At 39.2% G+C, this 24,737-nt stretch overlaps 1 protein-coding gene across 6 annotated transcripts in view; it reads left to right on the top strand.

Moving 5' to 3' along the window:
• Positions 1-24,737, top strand: part of WDR17 (WD repeat domain 17) — a 120,171-nt gene that overhangs the window by 93,801 nt on the left and 1,633 nt on the right. For 2 of the 6 annotated variants that reach the window (XM_039320645.1, XM_039320643.1), the window contains 7 exons: positions 4,392-4,531; positions 5,981-6,001; positions 8,662-8,773; positions 10,462-10,603; positions 10,718-10,820; positions 23,847-23,948; positions 24,551-24,649. In XM_039320645.1, coding sequence (XP_039176579.1) covers positions 4,392-4,531; positions 5,981-6,001; positions 8,662-8,773; positions 10,462-10,603; positions 10,718-10,820; positions 23,847-23,948; positions 24,551-24,649 — 719 coding nt within the window. Of the gene's footprint in view, positions 1-4,391; positions 4,532-5,980; positions 6,002-8,661; positions 8,811-10,461; positions 10,604-10,717; positions 10,821-14,047; positions 14,135-23,846; positions 23,949-24,550; positions 24,650-24,737 lie in introns of those variants that run through there. The other 4 variants (XM_039320647.1, XM_039320644.1, XM_039320646.1 and 1 more) reach the window with 3 other exon arrangements.

Genomic DNA, 24,737 nt, shown 5'->3' with positions numbered 1-24,737 from the left:
CAGCTGTATGAATTACATGTAGATGCCAGTCGGGACGGCCTTGGAGAGGTGTTATATCAGGAGCATGATCAACATTTAAAGCCCATCGCATATATAAGTAGGGGTTTAACCCCCAGGGAAAAGAGTTATCCCACCCATAAGCTGGAGTTTTTGGCACTCAAGTGGGCGATTGTGGATAAATTGAGGGATTATTTGTATGGGGCTGAGTTTGAAGTTAAAACGGACAATAATCCACACATATTTACTCATCATTGCTAAACTTGATGCCACAGGGCATCGGTGGCTGGCTGCCCTATCTGGGTTTAGGTTTGGTTTAAAATATCGTCCAGGTGTGGGGAACATCAATGCAGACGCTTTGTCAAGGAGGCCCCAGGGTCCAGGAGTAGGCACTAGGGAGTGGGTACAATTTCCCCCTGATGGTATCCAAGCGCTGTATCGAGGGGTTGAGCATCGAGCTAGGGGAGCAATTGGGGCTGAATCAGTGGGGGTTACCATCGCAGGTGTCCCCAAATTATATTGTAATCCTATTCAGATCAGAGGGGAGAGTAGGTTTGCCCTGACTAAGAAAGATCTGTGGAGGGACCAGGTGGAAGATCCCCTCTGTGGTTTGGTCGGAAGAGCTCTAAGAGGTGGTCAGTGGGAGACTCTACTCATCGATGTACCCAGAGGAGCACGAGTGTTGTACAAGGAGTGGGACCGCCTACAGTTTCGAGATGGAGTAATCTATTGAAGGGGCTTCTCGGATGGGCTTGAAGAAAAGTGGCAACTCTTGCTCCCAGAGAAACATAGAGGAACAGTACTGATGGCGCTCCACGATGAGCATAGGCACTTGGGGCCAGAAAAGACTTTTTATTTAGTAGTGGATCAGTTCTACTGGCCCGGCATGAAGAAGGAAATCGGGGATTATTGTAGATCTTGTCTGCGTTGTATTCAGAGAAAAACTTTGCCATCTAGAACTGCGCCAATGAGTCATTTACAAAGTCATGGCCCCTTGGACTTGGTCTGCATTGATTTTCTTTCCTTAGAACCGGATGCCAGTGGACAAGGAAATGTGTTGGTCATGACTGATCACTTTACTTGCTATGCCCAGGCCTTCCCAATGAAAGATCAGCGCGCTGTTACGGTGGCCAAAGTATTAGTGGAGAAATTCTTTGTACACTACGGGCTACCTCAGCACATACATTCTGACCAGGGGAGGAATTTTGAAAGTAGACTGGTCAAGCAACTGCTGGGCTTGTTTGGTATTTGGAAGTCCCGCACCACCCTGTACCACCCGCAAGGCACTTCGCAGCCTGAGAGATTTAACCACACTCTCTTGGATATGTTGGGAACCCTCACCGAAGTGCAGAAACAGCATTGGACCCAACATGTCTCCACTGTCGTGCATGTCTATAACAGCACAAGAAGTGACGTTACTGGGTATTCCCCGTACCGGCTAATGTTTGGCAGGGAAGCTCGCCTGCCGGTGGACCTAGCTTTTGGTACCTCAATGGATGAGACCTCTTTTAAGTCTCACCGTAATTATATGGATAGGTTGAGGAGGAGCTTAAAGGGGGCTTATGAAAAAGCCTCAGAAGCTGCAGGGGTCCGGGAGTGGCGTAACAAGAGGAATTATGATCTGAGAGTAAGGGTCCAGGATTTACAGTTTGGGGACCGAGTGCTGTTAAGAAATTTGGGCCCCGCTGGGAGGCACAAATTGGCCGATCAGTGGGGCTCCCAGTTGTATGTGGTTACTGAGAAACTGCCGGGGTTGCCAGTATACCGAATACGACGGGAGGGGAGCACAGGACCTTCAAAAGCATGGCACTGGAACCATCTATTGCCCTTACACAAGGCAGTACAAGCTACCCAGCCAGTTCCCATAGATGAGCCCTGTGTAGTGGGAAGGGGAGTGGGAACCAGGGCAAAACCCGCTTCGTCTCTAGAGAAGGAAGTAAAAGATTCTGAAAAAGAAGAGGGGGGTATGGATTGGTTATGGTTATCCGGGGACATGGGGAGTGTGTCCCAGGCTGTGGGTGGTGAGGTGGAGTTAGAACAGCCAGGGTCCGACGGCTTGGAATCCGCGCCTAGAATTTGCGAACAGGAGGGGACTCCCCAGAGAGTTGAGGTTAGAGATCAGTCTGGGGAATGGCCAGAACAGGATGGAGCATTGCCCCCAGATATTGTAGAGCCAGGGGAATGGTTGGAGATGGATCCAGCTACTCCACGGGGTCGGCAATCGCCAGTGTCAGAGGCAGAGTTGCCAGTCCTGGGTACCTCCGGGGATGGGGGGTCACCAGAGGACGGCGCCCATGATACTGTTGAACCTAAGGTGCAGAGACCGAGGTGGGTGATACACCCGGTGAAGAGGTTGACATATGATGCACTAGGACACAGTGTAGAGAAAGAGTGATGCCCGCTCCTGATAATATAGATGCTGAGTAGGAAAGCTACCTATTCTTTGGGGGACCAAAGAAATTGTTAGGTGGGGGGAGTGTGTAGCGAAGCTGTTTAGTATTTCCTAAAAACATTTGCACATTTCAAATCTAATTTGAATATTCCATGCATTAATGTATAATTAACAAGTAAGTATTAACCCTTAAAATCATTCAAGGTAGCCGTGCTTTTGCCAAAATTCAAAATTGAAAACCTTCCACTTCTCTTAAATATTCTTACTTTTTAAAAAAATACCAGATCAATTCATTGTTAGAAACTTCAAGATTTTTTGGGGGAAGTAGTCCAATGCATTCTGTGTGGAAATCTGTGATGTTGAACATTTTCTTCAGGGGATCCACAATTTTGCTATATATACAATTAATTTGAAATGAGTGCTTCTGACTATCATGCCAATAAATCATTTATCATAATGTTTTCTAGACTGAGGGGTTGCTAGGATATAGATTTCTATATTCCTGAATCTCAGCATATGTTCAGTATAATGGATTTATAAAGTATTGTCTGACATCTAAAAAAAGGAACATACAAGTAGCATATGGAAATACACATTATGAAAGTGTCTGAAGTTATAGAGTTGTAATTAATGTTATTATTCTGCAGTAACAGCCAGTGAAGTCACTGGAATAGCAGTTCTCAGATCCCTATAATGCTAGTTCAGATACATTTTTTACACTTCAGCTCTTAAGTCTGACACAGCGGTGCCATAAATGTATGTATTTCAGGAAATAATAGTGTCTGGAAAATCCATATATACAGACTGTTCCTGAAACTTTCATGCACACAGATAAAACATTTAGTTATGAATTATGTGGGAATATTGCCTGCTCTTTAGTAGTAATAATATTTCCATTGCTATTCTTAGTGATGAACAGGATGTTTTGATAAGGCCCATATGAGAAGATTTGTTAAGGCTCCTATGGTTAAAACCCATATTTAGAACTGGCACTAATATTTGCCCTGAATATCTCCTGGACAAAAAATGCAAAGTATAGTTCCTTCCCTTGAGATATCTTTTGTGATTTTACACTCTTTGGTCATCATTTTCTTCCTTCAGAAATGTTTCTTATATTTGTTGTATAGGTGGTGGATATGAATACTAAGGCTAAACATTTGCTACAACTTTTGACTTCTTTGTGCAAGCCAACTCCTTTTCAAATCAAGTTCCTCATCTGAAAAGCATCTGGTCTGAAAAGATGATACTCATAAAGTAATAATCTTGTAACAGATCATGTGGAACACTTCTCAACAGACCTTCATAAAGGGGCATTGAGTGGAAACTGCTGTTTAGTGGAACAGTAGCTACTGTTCATCCCAGTTGATAATCTCAGAGTGTCCTGAGTCCTGAAGTTCCTTAATGAAAATTGAGATGTTCTGATCTTCACCAGTAAATTATATTTATTTGTTACAGCCCTGAGGCTAGATATAAATAAGATATTGAATAAAAGAAACATTACATCCTTCTATATATAGGTAAATGAGTATAAGAAAAAATAAATTATGGAGTGTGTGATTCCTGCAATGGATTCATCATACATTTTGCAGTAAATTATAGTATATAGATACTTTATCTGTTCTTTATAATGAGCATTTCTTGGCTGATGAGAAACCAGCTTAAGGGGAAAGAAGCCATTTTTTTCCATACTACTGAGGGTCTGGTCTTTCTGGCTGCCTTTCATCTTATAAAGGTCAGATGAATAAAAGAAATGCCTCATTCACTCTAGAAAGTCCAGATAATGACAGTAACTTGGCTCTAGCTATCTCTCCCATAGAAATGGTTTCTTCGTGTTTTGTTTAGGTTGCTAGGCTATAAATAAAAGATTTAGCCAAAATGTGTGGATCAGATTCAGTGATGCATGTTTTGTCACTCTGAAATGTGGGCTTGAAAATGAATGCTAATATGATAGTCACAATGAATCCTTGTTAGGCTTAATGATTTTTTTTTTTAATTGCGCAAGCTTGCCATGGCAAACCTGATTCGAGGAAATGAACTGGAGTTGGCAGTCAGTGTGGGCACCGTCTTAGGAGAATGTGCAGCTCAGGGAACACATTATGCACTAGAGTTACTGGCAAGAAAATGTATGATTATTCCAACATGGTAAGAACTGCTTAGTCCAAATTATTTTTTTCTTTAGAAACTGGACATTTTACAGAATACAGAAGCCTCATGTATTCAGAATTAGCTTTTAAGAAATCTGTTTTTTATATCCTAGGATTTCAGCTCCAGTGTCCTTAAAACAGAGAAACATTGTATAAGATTAATGAGAGATTGTCATTTGGCTATTTTCAAGCACATTGAAATTGTAACTAAAATACCAGTAGGAAGTAGTAGTTTTTATTAGAATTTTAGAACTGTGCTCTGCTTGCATACTTAAAATATATTATAACCACATTTGTGTACTAGGTTTGTTTCTTTGTACTGTCTAAAACTAATTCATATAAAGTACAGATATTTTGAGATTATTATTCCTGTGGTGCAGTATTAAAATATTAACATGATTTTCATGGGAGTAAAAAGTGCCTGTTCATAAATTGCTCCTGTAATTCACTTGGAGTAAGTTCTTTCTATATTCATTAACAATATATTAGAAAAAAGACTGTACAAATTTGAATAATCCACTAAAGTGTTCCACAATGAATATTTTACTTCCTAGAGGATAGAAATAGTCACTATTAAACAGTTTTCTTCCAGTGCAAATATAATTTGCATTTTTAATTTTTTCCTTGCCTCCCTTTCGTCTTTCATCTTCATCTTATTCTAGCAGGGAATAAGAGGGAGATTTGAGAAAGATGGAATTAATCAGAGAGGATGCTTATAGTAAAATGCAGTATTTTGTTTTTTTAATTCTTCTGCCTTGATTCTTTGGAGAGAGTATATGGCACTATATAAAGCCACAGCAGTGTCAACATACCTGTAAAAGAGACTCAAGGAAAGATAATATTTGGAAATATAAACTTTCATATGAGAAAATGTATTTTATTTGTCAGTAGGCTATACCAGTTTAGTACACACTGGCCTGACTTATCTAGTTATATGTCATATCACATTATATATTTGGGTAAGAACCAAATTGATATCTCTTCATTGCTGTAAATATTTTATGAACCATTTGAGGCTTCTGCAATGGATTTTTCTTCTATTTCCTCTTTTCCAGGAGTTTCCAACTCCCACTTTATTTTGATTTCATGGATTCTGCAACAGTATGGGAAGTAGAGACTGAAAGGGAGGATAAAAATGGTCTCTTTCCCATTCTGCTGGATCAAGAATCTCCTTTTAAAAATGTCATTCAAAATCATATGTATTTGGATCATAATCTGGACCAGAACTTTATGAGAAGACAATTTTTGCCTGCTTCACAGCTCAGTTTCCTTTCTTGGACATGTCATATTTTTAGTATTTTGACCTTTGAATTGGGAAATCTGTTATTTTTTCTCCTTATATATGAGAAATAGAAAATTAACACTGAACTGAAATTTAACTGAGTGGATGTTGATGTTAATATTTAGCACTACTTTGTATATTATAACTTGAATATCTTTATTATAGCTTTCCATCACTTGGATACAGGTACCTTTTTGTTTCTACAGATAAATATTTTAATGTCTTTTGATTACATTAAAAATAACAGTAAATCCATTAGATGATATTGATTTTTCAACTTGAATAAAATATTATTGGTATTAAATGTATAATAGATTACTTGGTAAAGTTTTAGTAGACATCATATGGATTCCAATGAGAGCATTAACTGTGAGAAGACTAAAGACAAATCCCCTAAAACATACCATTACCCAGAAGGGACATCATTAATATTTATACAGTTTAATCATTGCAATTTTTGTAGCATAAAACTACTATAATTAAAAATACTCTTGAACTGTAAACATGTCAAACCTAGAATTGAGGACTTACATAGTAATTCTGTATGTGTGGTATATGGAGGTAGAGAGAGCCAGTTTGGTGTAGTGGTTAAGGAATTAGGCTAGAAACTGAGATGCTGTGAATTAAAGTGCCACCTTGGGCCTCACTCCAGCTAGGTGATCTTGAGCCAGTCACAAAACACTTCTGAAAATGCTTGCCAACAAAACTTCAGGGATTTGACCAGGCAATCTCCAAAAAGTAGACACAATTGAATGAAAGAAAAAAATAGAAATATTAATGTCAAACAATTTTGGGGCTTTCATTATAGTGTCACTTTATTTGTACATAATGTATACACTATAACATAAAATGCCTCAGAAGACAAGATCAAGGTTCAAAGGAGTATGATAGACTTGAACATTGGGACCTATCCAACAAAATACAGTTTAGTGTAAGACATATCTGGGTGTCCAAGTACAGATTAAGCATAACCCAGACTATGAAGCTGACAAAAGAGCCAACACAGTTTTGGACTGCATCAACAGAGGTATAGTATCTATCATGGGAAGTGATAGTATAGTTCTATGCTATAGTAATCAGACTGTGCCTAGAATAGTTGTAGTCCCCAAAAGTACACTGAAGAATTGGAAAGAGTATAGAGAAGAGCAACAAAGTTGATAAGGCACTTTTAGGCTAAAGAGCAAAGAAACTTATTATATTTAAGAGGAGACATTGGAGTAATCTTTCAATACTTGATATCATATGGTAGAGGGAATAGATTTATTCTCCATAATATTAGAACATGTGATAAGAACCAAAGTACACAAGGTTTACATTTACCAATGGAGATCTAAACTTGAAAGGAAGAATTTCTTGTCTATCAAAGCTTTTAAACAGTGGAACAGTTTGTCTCCTGAAGTCATGGGTACTCCATCATTTGAGGGTTTTTTTTAAAAAAAAAAAAAGATTAAACAGCTATTTCTTCAGGATAGTATAGTATGAGAATTCTTGCCCTAGCAGAACTTAGACTGGAAGATTTCCAACATCCCTTCCAACCTTCTGCTTCTATCATTCTAAATTATTTATTTGTACACAATATATATTAGTATCTATCAATACTCCTAGGAATACAAAGAATGAGTTTGTATAAAAGCAACACACTTACTAGTAACTTTTTAAGATTTCTATCTATATGTTATGCCTGGACCCCATCTAGTTTTTATTGTTTTCTATGTAATTATTTGTGAACTGCTCAGAATCAATCAGAATCAGGAGGCATAGTGATATCTAAATTGAAATAAATAATACAAGTCTACAAATTGTGCTTTGCTTAACAAACCATATAGATTGCTTTGTGCATGTTACTATATTATGACGGGTGCATAAACATTAAGCCAAAAACATGAGAAAATGTTATATGCAGAAGACGCCACTGGAAATAATTATTGATCATTTTGACTGAGTTGTCTTTTATGATAACAGTTTGATTGGCTTGTGTTTTATTGATTATACAGTGCATAACCATATATAAAGTAATTTTGCAGTAAAATTTCTACAATTCATGGTTCAAAAGCATAAATTTATTTTCCAAGAGGTCATAAGAAGCTTCTTATGTAAGGGTAAAATAATAAAATAAATTGCCTGTTTTATAATTTTGAACATAAACTTAATTAAACTAGCTTTTATGTACTCTTTATACTGAAGTTTAAATAAATCATTCCTAAATGGAAGAATGATTTAACTTAGGATCAGAAACAGGAATTATGCAAGTAGCTCAGTTATAGATATTAACAGAACAAAGCTTAAAGTTCATCTTGAAATGGGAACCCTGTTCTTGGGCTTGCATTTCCATCTCTTCTATGCAAGAAAGGGAAGCTATCTGCTTCCATACCAGAAAATTGTCCCAGGATTGCTGAAAAATTACATTTTGAACAAATCACAATTACCTGTGTTTATGTATATTAATATACTGTGAAGTTGTGGTTTGCTGTTAGAGAAAGCTTTCACTTTCCAAACTGTCATGGAGAGTATGTTATCATAAGTCAATCCAAAGTTAATTCCTGATCTCCTAAATAATAGTTTAGATGATCATTTGAAGAGGACCTGCATGTGTTTTTAGCGTGTTACACTTAGTTTAATTATCTTCTAAATTAGAATTCTGGGAGTTAAAATACACACATCTTAAAGTTGCAAAGTTTCAATAACACTGTCCTAAATTAACCATGCTTTCTCTTTATTTCAAAAATGTTCTTTCACTTTATTATACAAGTAAATAAAAAAATACAAATACTGTAGTCTTATCTTTGAACTTGCTCCTTCATTTTTGCACATTATGAAATGCCTGATTTGTGCATATTGTTTCATAGGGATTTAGCAGGAGATCTTCTCATGATGATTCCTGATAACGAACTACAATTAATAAAACTGTGTGCTTTTTATCCTGGATGCACAACAGAGATAAATGACCTACATGAAAAGGTACACTTGAGAGGCCAACTGTCTCTTAGCCATTTATGTGAGTAGCAGAAGAGGTTTTATGCTCATTAATTCCTAGTTATGTTTATTGGAAGATTCCTTCTATTACAGAGAACTGTAAATTTACTTTCACATTATTTAAATCATCTCACTTTCATTTGGTATCAAAACTGCTGGAGAGTCAGATTAAGAAAGTTGGGAAAATGAATACTTCCATTTGAATTACAGAAGCTATAGGGAAAAATAATTCACATTATTTGTACATATGCACTATTTGCAAATGATATTTTACCTTACAAATTGATTCTTCAGAAATATGAATATGTGCAGGATAAATAATTATTGCCCACTGAGTTGGTCAATATTTTTTCTAGCATAAGGCAATGGAAAATGTCTGTGTGTATACTTATGCTATTAAACTGTGACCATTAGAATTTTAAGATAACTATATTATTATGAAAAGTAGATATGCAAATTTACATATGATGTTAAACAGATTACTTCTCTGAGCACATAATATAATATAATGTATACTATGCACATAATACATTTAATCCAATTAAGCTCAGGAATAATCCCCACTTGAAAAAAAGTGCCTGCACAATGTTGTCTCTTCTAACACAAATACATAAGCATAGATGCAGTGCAAGGTGGTATTATAGAAAATAAGGTCATTAAGATTGCACATTGGCCTGAATTCGAAGGATAAGAGGTGATTAAGGATGCATGTGTGCATACACGCTATATACATCAATAACTCCTTTAAAGAGGCTACAGTACATCCTCTTCTGAGCTTGAAAAATGATTTCATCAGAGATTTAGCCAACAAAGGCAAACATGAGGGTAGTAAAATCCCATTTGAAGTGTGGATTGGGAAAATGTTTGATTTAAGGTGGCACTAGCAGAGCGTTCTCTCTCTCTCTCTCTCTCTCTCTCTCTCTCACACACACACACACACACACACGCACACATACACACACACATACACACACACACACACATCTTTGTATAGGGGCTACTGCACGGTTCTGTGGGTTATGTCCCCAAAGCCCTATTAATTTTTTGTTAGCATACAAATTACACAAGCACAGAGGTACAATAGTGGCTGAAGATATGAGCAATGCAGCCACACATTTCTCCTCTGCATGGTCTGCCCATGTGCTCTTGTGCCCCTATGCTGCAGGTTAGAGCAGTGGTTCTCAACCTTTTTAATGCCGCGACCCCCAACCGGTCGTAAGTCAAGGATTACTCAACCGGTTGTAAGTCAAGGACTACTCAATTGGTGCAGCACCGTTTGCAGAATGGGACTTTTGGCGGGCTCAGCAGGGCAGAGACAGCATGGACAATTCCTATTGGCTTTTGAAAGCCAATAGAATTAGACTCTATTCAAGAGAGTCTATTCTATTGGCTTTCAAAAGCCAATAGAATAAAAGGGACTACCACAGCTAAGGAAAAGGGGGGGAAAATGGCAGACTGCGTTGTTTGGAGACCCCCGTGAAATGGTCGTTCGACCCAAATGGGGTCCCGACCCACAGGTTGAGAACCACTGGGTTAGAGAAAGAAAATGGTGTTGCAAGAAAGCTCTGCACTTCATTTCAACTGTATCAGACTTACTTTGCGAACATGAACAATTTTATACCCTTCTCTGCTGATAATTGCATTAATTTGTTTCTATCCACTTTCATTTTCAGTGCAGATTACCAGATGTAGAAGAATGTATGCAATTAGCAGAGAAAGCTCAGACAGATGGAAATATATTTGAGTCAATAAAGTATTATTTGTTAACTGCAGAATCAGAAAAGGCACTTCCTATAGGAATTCAGTATGTCAAAGGTAAGCCTTGAAATAATTCTGAACCATTTTTTAAAAAAATACTAATGTGTTTTGTTTATCTGTTCTTCTGTTCAACTTCTTAATCAATTTTTCTTTCCTACTGCTATTCAACAGAACAAATTAGTAGTTCAGATTGGACTCTTGATGCAGTATATCCTTTTTTGGATCTTCTCAGCTATATACGCACAGAAAAATTGTTGCTGCATAAATGTAGTGAGTAAGTATTTTAATAGTAAAATTGTGAAAATGAGTCTTAATTTTTCAAATTTATTCCTTGATTTTGCTTGACGGGATTGACAAATATACAAACATTCTACATCATTTGTGATCTTTATCTAACCATTTTTATAATCTCCCAGGCCTTAAAGGGGTAATATTTCTTCTCATCACACCTTTCCTTCCCATTCCTCCTCTGCATTAATGTCTCTCACACAAGAACCTATTCCATTAATCTGACAAAGTAGACAGAATCAGTGAAAGCTAATGCAGCAGTAAAATTGGTTACGCTTTAAAGTAACAAAAAATACTTCTTTGGAGGTTTCTTTTCCAGATATGTCTTGTATTATAAACAGGTGGAATTGTTTTTATGCATACTTTATTTTAGCAATGTTTTCCTATGAACAAGAATTGTTTTATATTTCCATATAAAAAGGTCAACCTTAGATATTACTAATCAAAATAAAAATAACATTCAGTTAGAACAAAGACTTCTTTAAAACAATTTATCTGAATTTTCTGAAGTTTATAATATATTCATTTTGCTGCTTTGAGGAAATCTTGAAAGAAAATCCATTTTTCGATAGGCTTTATAAGGGGTGTTGTCTATGGTAATACAATAGTATAGTTATCTTAAACTCAGTGCCCTCCAACTATTTAGAATTACAGTTCCATTACTACCAGCAGATACAGGTACCACAGAGAATACTGCATATAACTTGGAGACATGATTTTAAGGAAAGCTAACTGAATCTCTCCTTTACTTGATGAAAGAATGCTAAAATAGTATTTTTCAACTGTAGCAACTTTAAGATGTAATGACTTCAATTCCCATAATTCTCCAGCCATCATGGGCAACTCATGGCTGGCTGCAGAGTTCTAGAAGTTGAAGTCCACACATCTTGAAATTGTTGAGATTGAGAAATACTCACCTAAGCCCGTATTTTTGTTTTTAAAAAAATATTAGGCAACAACTGCCTTAAAAAACTAAACCAAAATGAATTGTATTCAAATTAAACAACTTGTTAGCACCACAGATTAACCAAGAAAATAGATCCAACATAAATAACCAGCACTGTGATTGTGTTTTACTGCATAATGATGGTAGGAAATACCCTAATTGTCACAACACAAAATTTCAAACTATTCTGAAGGCAGATAGAATTTATGTACTTCTATTGAGATAAAACAAATGTATTTTGGGAGGTTTTTAAAATATATATACAAGCAAAATAAAATATGTGTGCAAAGATGTCTGCAATTTCTCTCTCAGTATCAGCAGGATAAGGCAGCACTGACATCTGCTTAAAAGTTAGCATTTCATTAAAAGCAAACAAAACCAAAACCAAAATAGTTCTTCATATAGTATCTGAATAATCCATAAAATCCAATGAATGTAAATATATACTGATTTATGTCTATTGTCATATCCTTTGATAAACTATACAGTGATTAATATCAGCTCCAAAAGAATGAAACAATTAGATTAATTTTATGACATCATGTGATAAAGAGAAAGAATGACTTTGTTAAACATATATGTGCAGTTCTATACGTTTTCAAATTTTTAAATTATTTTACTTTCAGTGTTGTTGACACTTCTGGCATATATAACCAATACATGTTTGTATGATTCCTATGGAAACTGACACTGAAAAATGTAACCAATTTTTTTTTAAAAATTATAGAATGATCTCTTAATCCTCCCTAATCTCAATAACATAGAATACTGTAGTTCCCCTTTCTTATATTTCTTATATTTTTTTCTCCCAACTCTATTGTTTTTATAGCAAAATTGCTAACAAATAGAACAGAATAGAATAGAACAGAACAGAATTCTTTATTGGCCAAGTGTGATCGGACACACAAGGAACAGTAACTAAACAGTATTAAGATGCAAAAAAGAAACAATGAAAGAAACAATGCAATACTAAAGACAATTAATCACAAAAAAAACCCTAAAGAGAACCAAGAAATATAAAAGGGGAAAAAAATCCAGGTAGTAATACAAAACATGCCTATCTCATATAGAAATCACTGGTTTACAAAAGATACCTGATATAAATTGTTATCAAATAGAAAAGTTTTTAAAAACTAAAAATACTACTCTGTTGTAAAATACTATAAACTCTATATAAAAAAAGAACATATTGCTTTATTTTCCAATTAGTTTTAAAAATTGTCTTTCCCAAAACAGTAAGTTACACATTTCCAAAAGCTGTTGCCTAATAGTTGAAGTAATAATGATGGCTTTAATTTACTGAACTTGCAAAAATGTTATTGGTCTTATATTTTAACAACCAAAAGTAGAATGAAAAATTATTATAATACAATTTTCTGAGGATCCTATTACATTCCTGGCAATTTCTTTGATCAACATGTAGGTATTTTATTTCCTGGATATTGTGCTGTGAGAAATCTTTGGGATTTATTATGGTGTAGATTGGACTTTAATATTGAGACTCGTGAATATATAACTCTTTGCTAAAAATAGATGGTAAATGTTTTATTCAAAGATATGGGAAGAAACCAGGATAATGATTTTAAATCAATTAATATATAATAACTACACTAAGGATTTTTCAGATTCAATATGGATTTCTAGTTCACAACAATGGCAATATTTTCAATATAAATGTGTTTGATAGCGCAATGTGGTCCAAGTGCCTTGGCCACTTCAAAGGTATCTGAGCCAAGTTCTTATCTAATGGAAGTTACAGTAGAACTTAAACTCACTTTCTCTTTCTATTACACACACACACACGCACGTGCACACACACACACACACACACACACACACACATTTATCTATCAAATGTATATGGCTGCCCATCTCATAAGAAGTATGGCATGCAGCAAAAAAAAGTATAAAACATGTCAAACACAGCAGATGCTGATAGAATTTACCAATCATGAACTAAAGAATTAGAACCTTCAATAATGCTTTAGCAATAATTGCAAAGTCCTTAAAAATATTAAAGTAATATCAGATTTCAATCTAAAATTGATTCCAATTAATTATATTTCAAGTCTCTAGAAGAAAGGACATCTGCTTTTTCTTTGTTGAAGATGCAAAAATAAAATAGGGATCACTGACCCATAAGAAGTAAGAGAGCAGGGATTTTGAATAGACTAAGAAAAAATAGAACAAAAACTCCTCTTCCTTCATTCTTTCTGACTAATCTTCGTTCATTCACTAATGATGGGTGAAATACTTCTTTTAAACAGATGCGACTCTGAGCAGCAATCTACTTCACTGAAACCTGGCTAAATGAATCAATTGATGGTTATGGCTTGCAAATCCCAGGGTTTCAGGTACAGAGGGCAGACAGAATTGCAGAAATATCCAGTAAAAAGAAGGGAGGGGGGTCTCTACTTTTATATCAACAACCGATGGTGCAAAAATGTAACTACATTAAAGAAATTCTGTGATGTGGACTTAGAGACATTTAATCATCAATTGCAAACTATGTTATTCTCCATGTGAATTTTCCTCATTCATTCTATTTGCAGTGTGTGTTCATCCACAAGTTTGTATAAACAATGCATTATGAACTCTAGCTGACCAGATTATGTGGGCTGAAGGAAAATATCCTGATTCACTCCTCATTGTATTAGGAGATTTCAAAAATGCTAACTTAAGCCAAGAGCTATGAAAATACTTTCAGCATGTCAACTATCTCACTAGAGGCAAGAATACTTTAGACCACTGCTACACAACCTTAAAAGATGCTTATCGGTCTTTACCATGAGCAGCTGTGGGATACTCTGCTCAATGTATGATTCACCTTGTAACTATTTATAGACAAAGGTTTAAAACCACAAAACCAACAATTAAATCAGTGAAGTCTTGGACTGAGGAGGCAAAGCTAAAGCTACAGGCTTGCTTTAACTGTACTGATTGGAAAGTTTTCAATGATACCTATGCAGACTTGGATGAACTCACAATTACTGTAACATCATATGTTAGTTTTTGTGAAGACCTATATGTACCAACCAGAAACTTGTGAAAATACAGTAACAAGAAGCCTTGGTTCACAGCTAAACTCAAGCAGCTACGTCGTGCCAAAGAGGAAGCCTACAGGAAGAAATATAGAATGCTGTACAATCAGGTTAGAAATGTATTAACAAGGGAAATCAAAGCAGAAAAAAGAAGCTATTCGGAAAAGCTAAGGAATCAGTTCTCAACAAATGAAGCAGAAAATATGTGGAAAACTCTCAAAAATATCACTGGTTATAGCAAACCTCCTCTCCATGCTAAAGGAAATGGACAACTGGCTGATGACCCGAATGTGTTTTACTGTAGGTTTGAGAGGAAACCATTGTCACCTATCTCCATCTCAGATACACCAACAACAGCCAAACCTCCTATAACTGACTCCATCCCCTTGGGCCCCCCACCTCTGGTGATCACAGAAAATGATGTGCAAGGTCTATTTCACAGACAAAGGCCTGGAAAAGCACCAGGCCCAGACAAGATAACTCCTTGCTTGAAAGCTCGTGCTGACCAGTTGGCCCCCGTCTTCACTTGCATTCTTTAATAAATCACTAGAGATATGCTATGTTCCTTCTTGTTTCAAATGCTCTACTATCATCCCAGTGCCGGAGAAACCCTCCATCAAGGAACTCAACTACTACAGACCAGTTGCTCTGACATCCATAGTTACGAAAACCTTTGAAAAGTTTGTGCTGGCCCACCTGAAAACCATCATGGATCCACTATTAGACCTCTTGCAATTTGTCTATCGAGCAAATAGATCAGCAGATGATGCTGTTAATATAGCACTGCACTACATCCTACAATATCTTGAATGTGCAAAGACCTATGCAATGGTCCTTTTTGTAGATTTCAGCTCAGCATTCAATACCATCAATACCATCCAGATATTTTTCTCACTAAACTAAATCAGCTAGCTGTGCCTGACCACACCTGTAAGTGGATCATGAGCTTTCTAACAGACAGGAAGCAGCAAGCAAAGCTAGGCAAAATCACATCAGATACCTGTACAATTAGTACAGGGGCCTCCCCAGGGCTATGTGCTCTCTCCACTTCACTCTATATACCAATGACTGCATATCAAAAGATCCCTCTGTTAAAGTACTGAAGTTTGCAGATGATACATCAGTGATCGGTCTCATTTGCGACAATGACGAATCTGGATACAGACAGGAGGTTGAACAACTAGCCTTGTGATGCAGCCAGAACAATCTTGAACTGAACACACTCAAAACTGTAAAAATGATAGTAGATTTTAGGAGAAACCCTACTATTGTACAACCTCTTACAATACTAGACAACATAGTATCAACAGTAGAGACCTTCAAGTTTCTGGGTTCTATAATATCTCAAGATTTAAAATGGTCACTGTTAAGTCCTTCACGAAATGGCAATAACACGAGAAGCAGTTGTAGTTCTCAGGAACCTCTTTATTTCTGTTCAGCATACTGGTTACAAGACGCCGACAACGCCCAAATCTCCCTGCCCCTTTTATAGGCGATTCCCGGGCCAAACTGCAACATTTGGTGCGCTTGCACTCGCGCATGCGCGTGAGTGCTAGCGACAGCCAGTCTGGTCCCGGGCAGCTTGCACCTGCCCGGGACTGTTGCAATGCCCCGAGCCTGCTTTCACAGGCTCAGGACATAACACCCCTTTCCCCCCGGATAAGACTATGATCATACAAATAATAATATACAACCCAACACGAGTGTGGTACCCATACTAGCTTTGTACCAGTTATCCCGCTTGCTTCTACTGTTTCCCAGTATTCTATTCCCTATGTGTACAGGAATACTCTCTGTTAACTCTGTTTTGCCAGTAGGGTTACAAAATCTTCTAAATACTTAGGAGATCTTTTAGCTCTCTGTGACCTCCTGACTTCTGGGTACCTTCCAAGTACCCCTTGACTGAGGGGTGATGTATGCTTGTCCCCCTTGCTAGGCCCTGGTGATCCCCAAGGACTGTTCTCCGATGCCTGGCCTGCTTGCTTGCCCACCGGGCTCGTCAGGCCAGGGCTTCTTTCTCTATTTGACCTGGTTGTCCTGCCTGGCTGCAGGCTCTCTGGCCCTCTTAAGTGACTGTCACTATTGGGCAACTCTGTAGAACCTCCCAGGTCTGTCATAGACCTGTCAAGAGGTTGTCTTTCCCCGTGTTCCCGTTCTGTACCCGGGCTTGCTGGGGTTTCAGTACTGTCCCAAAACTCAGTTGTCCCCTGAGTAATGCCAGAGGTGTTGTAGTCGGGATTCGGTTCCTCGACCACCTCCCTGTGTGCTTGCCCCCTTCTAGGGACAGGGGCAGTGTTGGGCCAACTAGATGGAATGTGTGCCAGCTCTCTTGCAGGGTGTGGGTTGTTTGGACGCTCCCGGATATCCTCCCTGACTGGAGTACTGAGTGATGCGGGTGAGTAGTGATTATGCCCCCGGGGTGACTCCCTGGCTGGAGTAGGCACTGGTGCCTGAGTTCTAGTTGGGCTCCATGAATTCCTATTTGGAGCACTCGCGGAATCTCGGAATGAGCTGTCTGTAGTTCCCTCGTTAATGATAGGCGGCAGCCCGCACTCTTCTCTTTGCCCAAAGGGGTCCCCCTCCCCCCCTGGAAAAGAACCAGGAGTCTCAGTGGGAAGGTCCCGTCTAGTGCGGAGCTGGTCGATGTGTCGTCGCAGGACACGACCGTTGTCCAGGGAAACCTCGTAGGACAAAGGACCTGTGACCCTGGACACAGTGGCAGGGACCCATGAATGACCAGGCCCGTAGTTACGAGTCCAAACCGGGGCACCCACAAGCAGTTGTCTAGGTGCCCTGGGGTGTGTGATTGTGGAAGGTAGTCTGTCCGGGTGCAACCGGTCAAGCTTGGTGGTCAGTTTGCGCCCCCAACGAAGTTCAGCTGGGCTCCTCCCGGTAGAAGTGGAAGGTGTAGTGCGATAAGAAAGGAGGAAGTCAGCCAACCTGTGATGCCAGTCTCCATAGGTAATTTTCTTCAAAGCATCCTTGATGATGCGAACCATGCGTTCAGCCATACCGTTGGTGGACAGGTGGAAAGACGCAGAGGTGGCATGACGAATCATGTTGGCCTGTAAGAAAGCTTGGAATTCGGAAGAAGTGAATTGAGGGCCATTGTCAGATACGAGGACATCAGGAAGCCCGTGTGCAGCAAAAATCCCCCTCAGTACTTGAATAGTCTTTGCAGTGGTGGTGGAAGAGACAGGTACAACCTCAAGCCATTTTGAATGGCTGTCAACCAGGACCAAGAAGAATTGACCCTGAAAGGGCCCAGCGTAGTCAATGTGCACCCTAGACCATGGAAACTGTGTTTCCTCCCATCTATGTACAAGAGCTTGGGGCATTTCAGGGCGTGAGCGCTGACAAAGGTGGCATGCATGCACCTTAGCCTCAATGTCTCTGTCTAACCCAGGCCACCACAAATGGCTGCGCGCAAGCGCCTTCATACGTACAATGCCAGGATGACCCTCGTGGAGGGAACCTAAGACCCTAGTCCTCATTGAGGTAGGAATGACAACTCTGCTCCCCCAAAGCAGACAACCCTGGAAGGTGGATAACTCGTTCCTTTTGGACCAGAAACTCTGAAACTCAGTGCCTGGACAGCTCTCTGGCCATCCAGATAAAACCCAAGATAGGACACGAGAAAGTGTGAGATCTGTGGCTGATTCAGCAGCCACATCCCTGGCATCTAAAGGAGACTCAGGCAAGGCCTGAATGGAGAGGATATTGATTGTTGGTGCAGGGTCAGCCTCTATTACTGGCAGGGGTAATCTACTGAGGCCGTCAGCATGGCCCATTTCTTTCCCAGGTTTGTGAAGTAAGGAAAAATCATAGGCAGACAGAAAGATAGACCATCTCAGCATTCTGGGGGAGATGATTTGGGGAGTTTGTTTATGTGTGGTAAACAGCCCCAACAAAGGCTTATGGTCAGTGAAGACTGTGAAATGCCTGCCATATAGGAAATCGTGGAACTTTTTGATTCCAGCAACAACAGCTAAAGCCTCCCTGTCAATTTGAGCATAATTTCGCTCTGCTGAAGACAAGGTTCTGGAGTAATATGCAACAGGAACCTGAGTTCCATCCGGTCTGAGGTGGCTTAGTACAGCTCCCACCCCATAAGGAGAAGCATCACAAGCGATGCACACAGGAAGGGATTCATTGAAATGTGCGAGCACACTGTTAGAAGTGAGTAAGGCCTTAACCTCATTGAAACTTGCTTCGTGTTTTTGTGACCACTGCCACACTGCCTGTTTGTCCAGGAGCCTATGAAGAGGCTCGGCTACACTAGCCTTGTTTGGAAGGAAGGAGTTGTAAAAGTTCAGAAGGCCCAGAAAGGCCTGTAGTTCGGCCTTGGACTTTGGCCTAGGAGCATGCATAATAGCTTTCAATTTGGATTCAGCAGGGTGAATCCCGGTAGCATCAATTTTGAATCCCAGAAAATCTGTAGAAGGCACCCCAATTTTACATTTGTCCTTCTTAAGTTTGAGGCCCGTTTTCCTGAACCTCAGCAGGACAGCCCTTAATCTCTCAGCTAAGTTGTGTGTAGAGTCTCCAGCAATTAAGACATCATCAAAATAGGGGCAAACCCCTGGTATACCCCGTAGTGTGTTTTCCATTATACTTTGGAAAATTCCAGGAGCAACATTTACTCCAAATTGTAACCTCTTTACCTTGAATGCCCCCCTGTGGGTCACAATGGTTTGAGCTACAGCAGCAGCATCATCAACAGGCAACTGTTGATACGCCTGAGCTAGGTCAAGCTTTGCAAAAACATGCCCCCCCTTGAGGGAGGCCAGAATATGACTGACCACGGGAACAGGATAGGCATGTTGCTGCAATGCCTTATTCAGAGTGCATTTGTAATCTGCACAGATGCGAATGTCCCCATTTGCCTTAAGAGTCGTGACAATGGGGGTCTCCCAAGGACTGGAGTCGACAGGTTCTAAAACTCCTTGCTGAATCAATTTGTCCAATTCGGTGTCAATTTTACCTTTCAAGGCAAAAGGAACCCTTCTTGCTTTAATTCTAATAGGGGTGACAGTGGGGTCTAATTTCAGTGACACAGGGGGTCCTTTGTACGTGCCCAGCTGTGGGCTGAAAACATCTGTAAATTCTTTGCAGACTTCTTGTAGGTCTACTGTTTGCAAGCTATTGAGCCCTGTGACGTGTATTCCCAAGGCCTCAAACCAATCGAGTCCTATGAGACTCGTTCACTCACCTCATACTACTGTTACATCTAGTGGACCTTCAAAATCCTTATACTGTACGTTAAGGGTGGCCTCCCCCTTAACACACACTCTGGAGTTTTGAAAGTCTGTTAACACAATGTCGGAAGGCCTCAGCTTGGCCTGAAATCCGCTGCCAGAACAAATCTTCCTAAACGTGTGCATGGAAATGATTGAAAGTGCAGACCCCGTATCCAGTTCCATAGCCAATGGAATCCCTTGTAGCTTCACTTTAAGAGACAGCTTTTTCTTAATGGGCTTGTGTATGCCTGTCCTATAAATGCTTCTTCGCAAAGCACAGAAACCCACCCTGTTTTGGCTGGGGACCCTGGTACCTTCCAGGCGCAATTCTTCCCGAGGTTGTACCTTCGGACGGCCCAGACACACAGCTGCAATGTGTCCCTGTTTTCCGCATGCCCTACAGATAGCGGAGCGGAATCTACAGTCGGTCCTCTTGTGGTGACCTCCACAACTGAGGCACTTGGGGAGAGCTGAAGAGCTTTCCTTCTGTTTCCCTTCTTTCGTGGGGTAGAGACGGTCTACTTCATCGTCAGGATCCTCCTCTAGGTTCCTTTGGAGTCCTTCCTGGTGCACGGACACAGCTTCTGGAGTGCTTCTGATCGGCCTCATGTTCTTGATGGCGCCGCCCGCTGCCTCTTCTGCAGTAACCTCTCTCAAGGCATCTTGGAAAGATAAGTCTTCTTTAGCGAAGAGCCTCTGCTGCAATTCTCTATGCCTCAGTCCGCATACAAATCTGTCTCTCAGCCGTTCTTCTAGATCCTTGAACTCGCAGTGTTTAGCGGCTTTTCTCAGCGCAGCAATGTATTCTTTGGCTGATTCTCCGGGTCGCTGATCCCTCTGTTCGAAGGTGTGGCGCCAAGTGATGACGGACAACTTGGGCTGGAAGTGTTCCTTTAGTAGTTTTTTGAGATCTGTGTAGCTAACAGATTCTAGAGGTACAGGTGCTGCTATGTTTTCAGCGATTTCGAATGCATCTTGACTGCAAACGCACAGCAGGGTGGTGGCTTTTAAACTATCTTCTCTTACTTGATTGACTTTAAGATAGTTTTCCACCCTGGCTACGTAGGACTCCCATCTTTCCGGATGCGAGACGTCGAATTCTGAAAGTCTTCCAACTTTTGCCATTTTTGTAGAAAAGGAAGGGTCTATCAGCCAGCCTACCCCTGATGTTCGCTGGATTGGCGGGCAGCTGCTGAGTTGATGCCGTTCCTACTGCTCAGGACTCTAGGGTAAGCTTACACCTGTCTTCAGTCGATGTAAGGCAATCCCATCCTCGTTGCCAGTGTTAAGTCCTTCGCGAAATGGCAATAACACGAGAAGCAGTTGTAGTTCTCAGGAACCTCTTTATTTCTGTTCAGCATACTGGTTACAAGACGCCGACAACGCCCAAATCTCCCTGCCCCTTTTATAGGCGATTCCTGGGCTAAACTGCAACATTTGGCGCGCTTGCACTTGCGCATGCGCGCGAGTGCTGGCGATAGCCAGTCTGGTCCCGGGCAGCTTGCACCTGCCCGGGACCGTTGCAATGCCCCGAGCCTGCTTTCACAGGCTCAGGACATAACAGTCACCTAACATCAAAAATGTCATCAAAAAAGCACAACAAAGATTGTTCTTCCTGCACCAACTCAGAAAGCTCGGACTGCCCAAGGAACTGCTGATACAGTTCTACAAAGGAATGATTGAATCTGTCATTTGTATCTCTATAACTGTCTGGTTTGGATCTGCAACCAAACAAGACAGACATAGACTTCAATGAATAGTTAGAACTGCAGAAAAAACTATTGCTATCAGCCTGCCTTCCATTGAGGATCTGTATACTGCATGAGCAAGAAAAAGGGCTATGAAAATATCTACAGACCCCTCACATCCTGGACATAAACTGTTTCAACTTCTTCCCTCAAGATGACACTACAGGGCATTGCACACCAGAACAACTTCACATAAGGACAGTTCCCTCCCCCCCATGTTGTCACTTTGCTTAACTAATTCCTACAACACTGTCAAACTACTAACTACACTGTCAAATCTGTATTACTATGATTCTCCTCATTTTTCCTATTACCTATCCTTATCTTCTTATGACTATAACTTTGTTGCTTGTATATTACAATTTATATTGTTTTAGTATCCTAGTATGATTTATGTTTGCTTAGCTAGTATTCTATGACTATCACTAATTGTTGTATTTTACGATTTATTATTAATGTATTTTTATGTTGTTTATGATCATGATTTATCACTATTACTTGTATGTACACTGAGAGCTTATGCATCGGAGACAAATTCCTTGTGTGTCCAATCACACTTGGTCAATAAAGAATTCTATTCTATTCTATATCATATATCATATCACATATCATATCATATCATATGATCTGGACTTGACAATTGCTATTTTTTGGGAATAGCATGAAACGTACAGAAGTAAATTTATGGGGAAATCCCAAAATAATAAAGATGTTAATATAATGTTGAATTATGTCCTCAAACCTTGAGAACTGTCTTTACTAAATTTTGGTTGTACCAGGCATGAGAGATTACTAAAAGCGTTGTTCTAAGAAATTAGGAAATGGTATTATTTCAGAATTAGCTCCAATACATGAAAATGTCAAAGCTGCATTTAAAAAGATGTCCTTAAAGTAGCATAAAAATAGGTTAGTTTGGGGTTGTTCTTTTTCAATGGAAGAAAATATATTCTAATCACCAACAACAACCATATTGTGAAGTTTGTAGATGATACAACAGTAGTGGGCCTTATTCAGGATGACAAGGTGGAAGCTTACCGCAAGAAGGTTGAGGGGTTGGTGAACTGGTGTAAGGAAAATAGCCTAGTTTTAAATACCGGAAAAACCAAAGAGATCATTGTCGATTTCAGAAAAGGCACAGCCACACTTCTGTGTGCATTAATGATTCACCTGTGGAGATGGTTACCAACATCAAATTCCTGGGTGTGCAGCTAACAAGTAGGCTGACTTGGTCACTCAACAGTGAGAAACATTTTCTGCATCGCATGAGAAAAGCACATCTTCCTTCCCCTGTCCTGACCACTTTCTACAGGGGGACAATTGATAGCATCCTGTCATACAGCATCACAATCTGGTTTGGAAGCATCACTGCTTCAGACAGGAAGATGGTGCAGAGAGTGGTGAGGATGGCCAAAAAGATCATTGACAGTTTCCTCCCTCCCATCCAGGACATAGCACAGAAGCGTTGCTTGAGCAGGGTCCATGAGATTATCTGGGACACTACATATCCTCTTCACGGCCTGTTTTCCTTGTTGCCTTCTGGGAGGAGGCTTCATGGTATCCATAGCAGAACATCCAGATTCAGTCACAATTTCATTCCATACAGCATTAACCTTGTGAACTTTCAAGCTTCCTCTTTCCATTATATATTCAAGATGGACAGTATTTAATATTTATTTGTTATGTATATGTAGGGATGTGGATCTATACATCTGTTGTACATAGTATGTTTAGGTGTGTGTCATGTATATGTTTCACTTTGAAAGCGGGCAACTAAATTTCATTTTTGATGTGTGCCGTTGTGCCTACAGTACTCACAAATGACAATAAAGGTTATTTATCTATCTAAGTATATTTGTTTCTATGTGCTTAACTTTTTTATATAATGACTTCCTTTTATGACCTATTTGCTTTTGCTCATTTGTCTGCTTTTAAAAGATCTTGTTTAAAAGTTTTGCACATCTCTTATATTTCTAATGTGAATAAGACATATACATGTATGCAATACGAATTAGGAAAAATAATGATTTTTTTCCCCAGATTTAGAAATGAATTGTTAATATTAAGTGGCTACATTGGGGCTTTACTGGCTATTAGAAGACAATATATCAGCATTGTACCAGCTCTTTATGAATATACAAGGTAATTCTTCTGTAATAACTTAAGTGAAAGTCTTTCTAGGAATTATGAGAGTTGTATTTCTTTTTCTTTTTTTCCCCTAAAATCTGTCATTCTGAATGTCCTTATTTTTCACATCTCTGTGGAGAATTTGTGACTGTCATTAGTATTTGATCAGTGTCTAAATTCCCTTGAAATATAACTAGTTTTCCTAATGGAAAATGCAGTTTAACTACAAGAATGACATTTGTTCAATTGTTGTTCACAGTTGTTTTAAATTGTATTTGTATTGGTATCAAACCCCTCACTTTTACATTAGGTAGAAATTGAAGCAAGAGCATAGACAAACCTTCTCCAACTCTGTACTTTCCAATATGTTGTATCAGAATTTCTTTATCCCAGGAACAGCCTGAGGTCACTCGGTTGAGAAGAATTGGCAAAAATCATCATAGTTTAGGTTCTAAACATTTTACATTTAAACTATCTGGACGATGATAGGTATTAATCCATATTGACTATATATTGCTCTCCATGGATCACTATCCATATAAAATGTATATTGATCCATATGGAATGGAGTGTAATCTATACGGAACTATCTTGTGTTACTCTATATTTTTTTCCAGCCAGCTTTTAAAAAGAAGGGAAGTATGTGTACCCCTGAAAATTGAGCAACTCTCTGAGGAACTAGATGCTTGGAGAGCTTGTAGCCAATCATTAAACAAGTAAGTGTTTGAATTTATGACATTTTGCTTTGTATAGAAAAATTGCATGGCATTTTTAGAATACTATTTTCAATTGTGAAAATTACTG

This window comes from Crotalus tigris, unplaced genomic scaffold (assembly GCF_016545835.1).
Source record: "Crotalus tigris isolate CLP2741 ecotype Arizona unplaced genomic scaffold, ASM1654583v1 scf7180000023675.2660513, whole genome shotgun sequence".
In the NCBI taxonomy this organism is placed as follows: Eukaryota; Metazoa; Chordata; class Lepidosauria; order Squamata; family Viperidae; genus Crotalus; species Crotalus tigris.
This window is presented reverse-complemented; position numbering and strand designations above follow the sequence as displayed.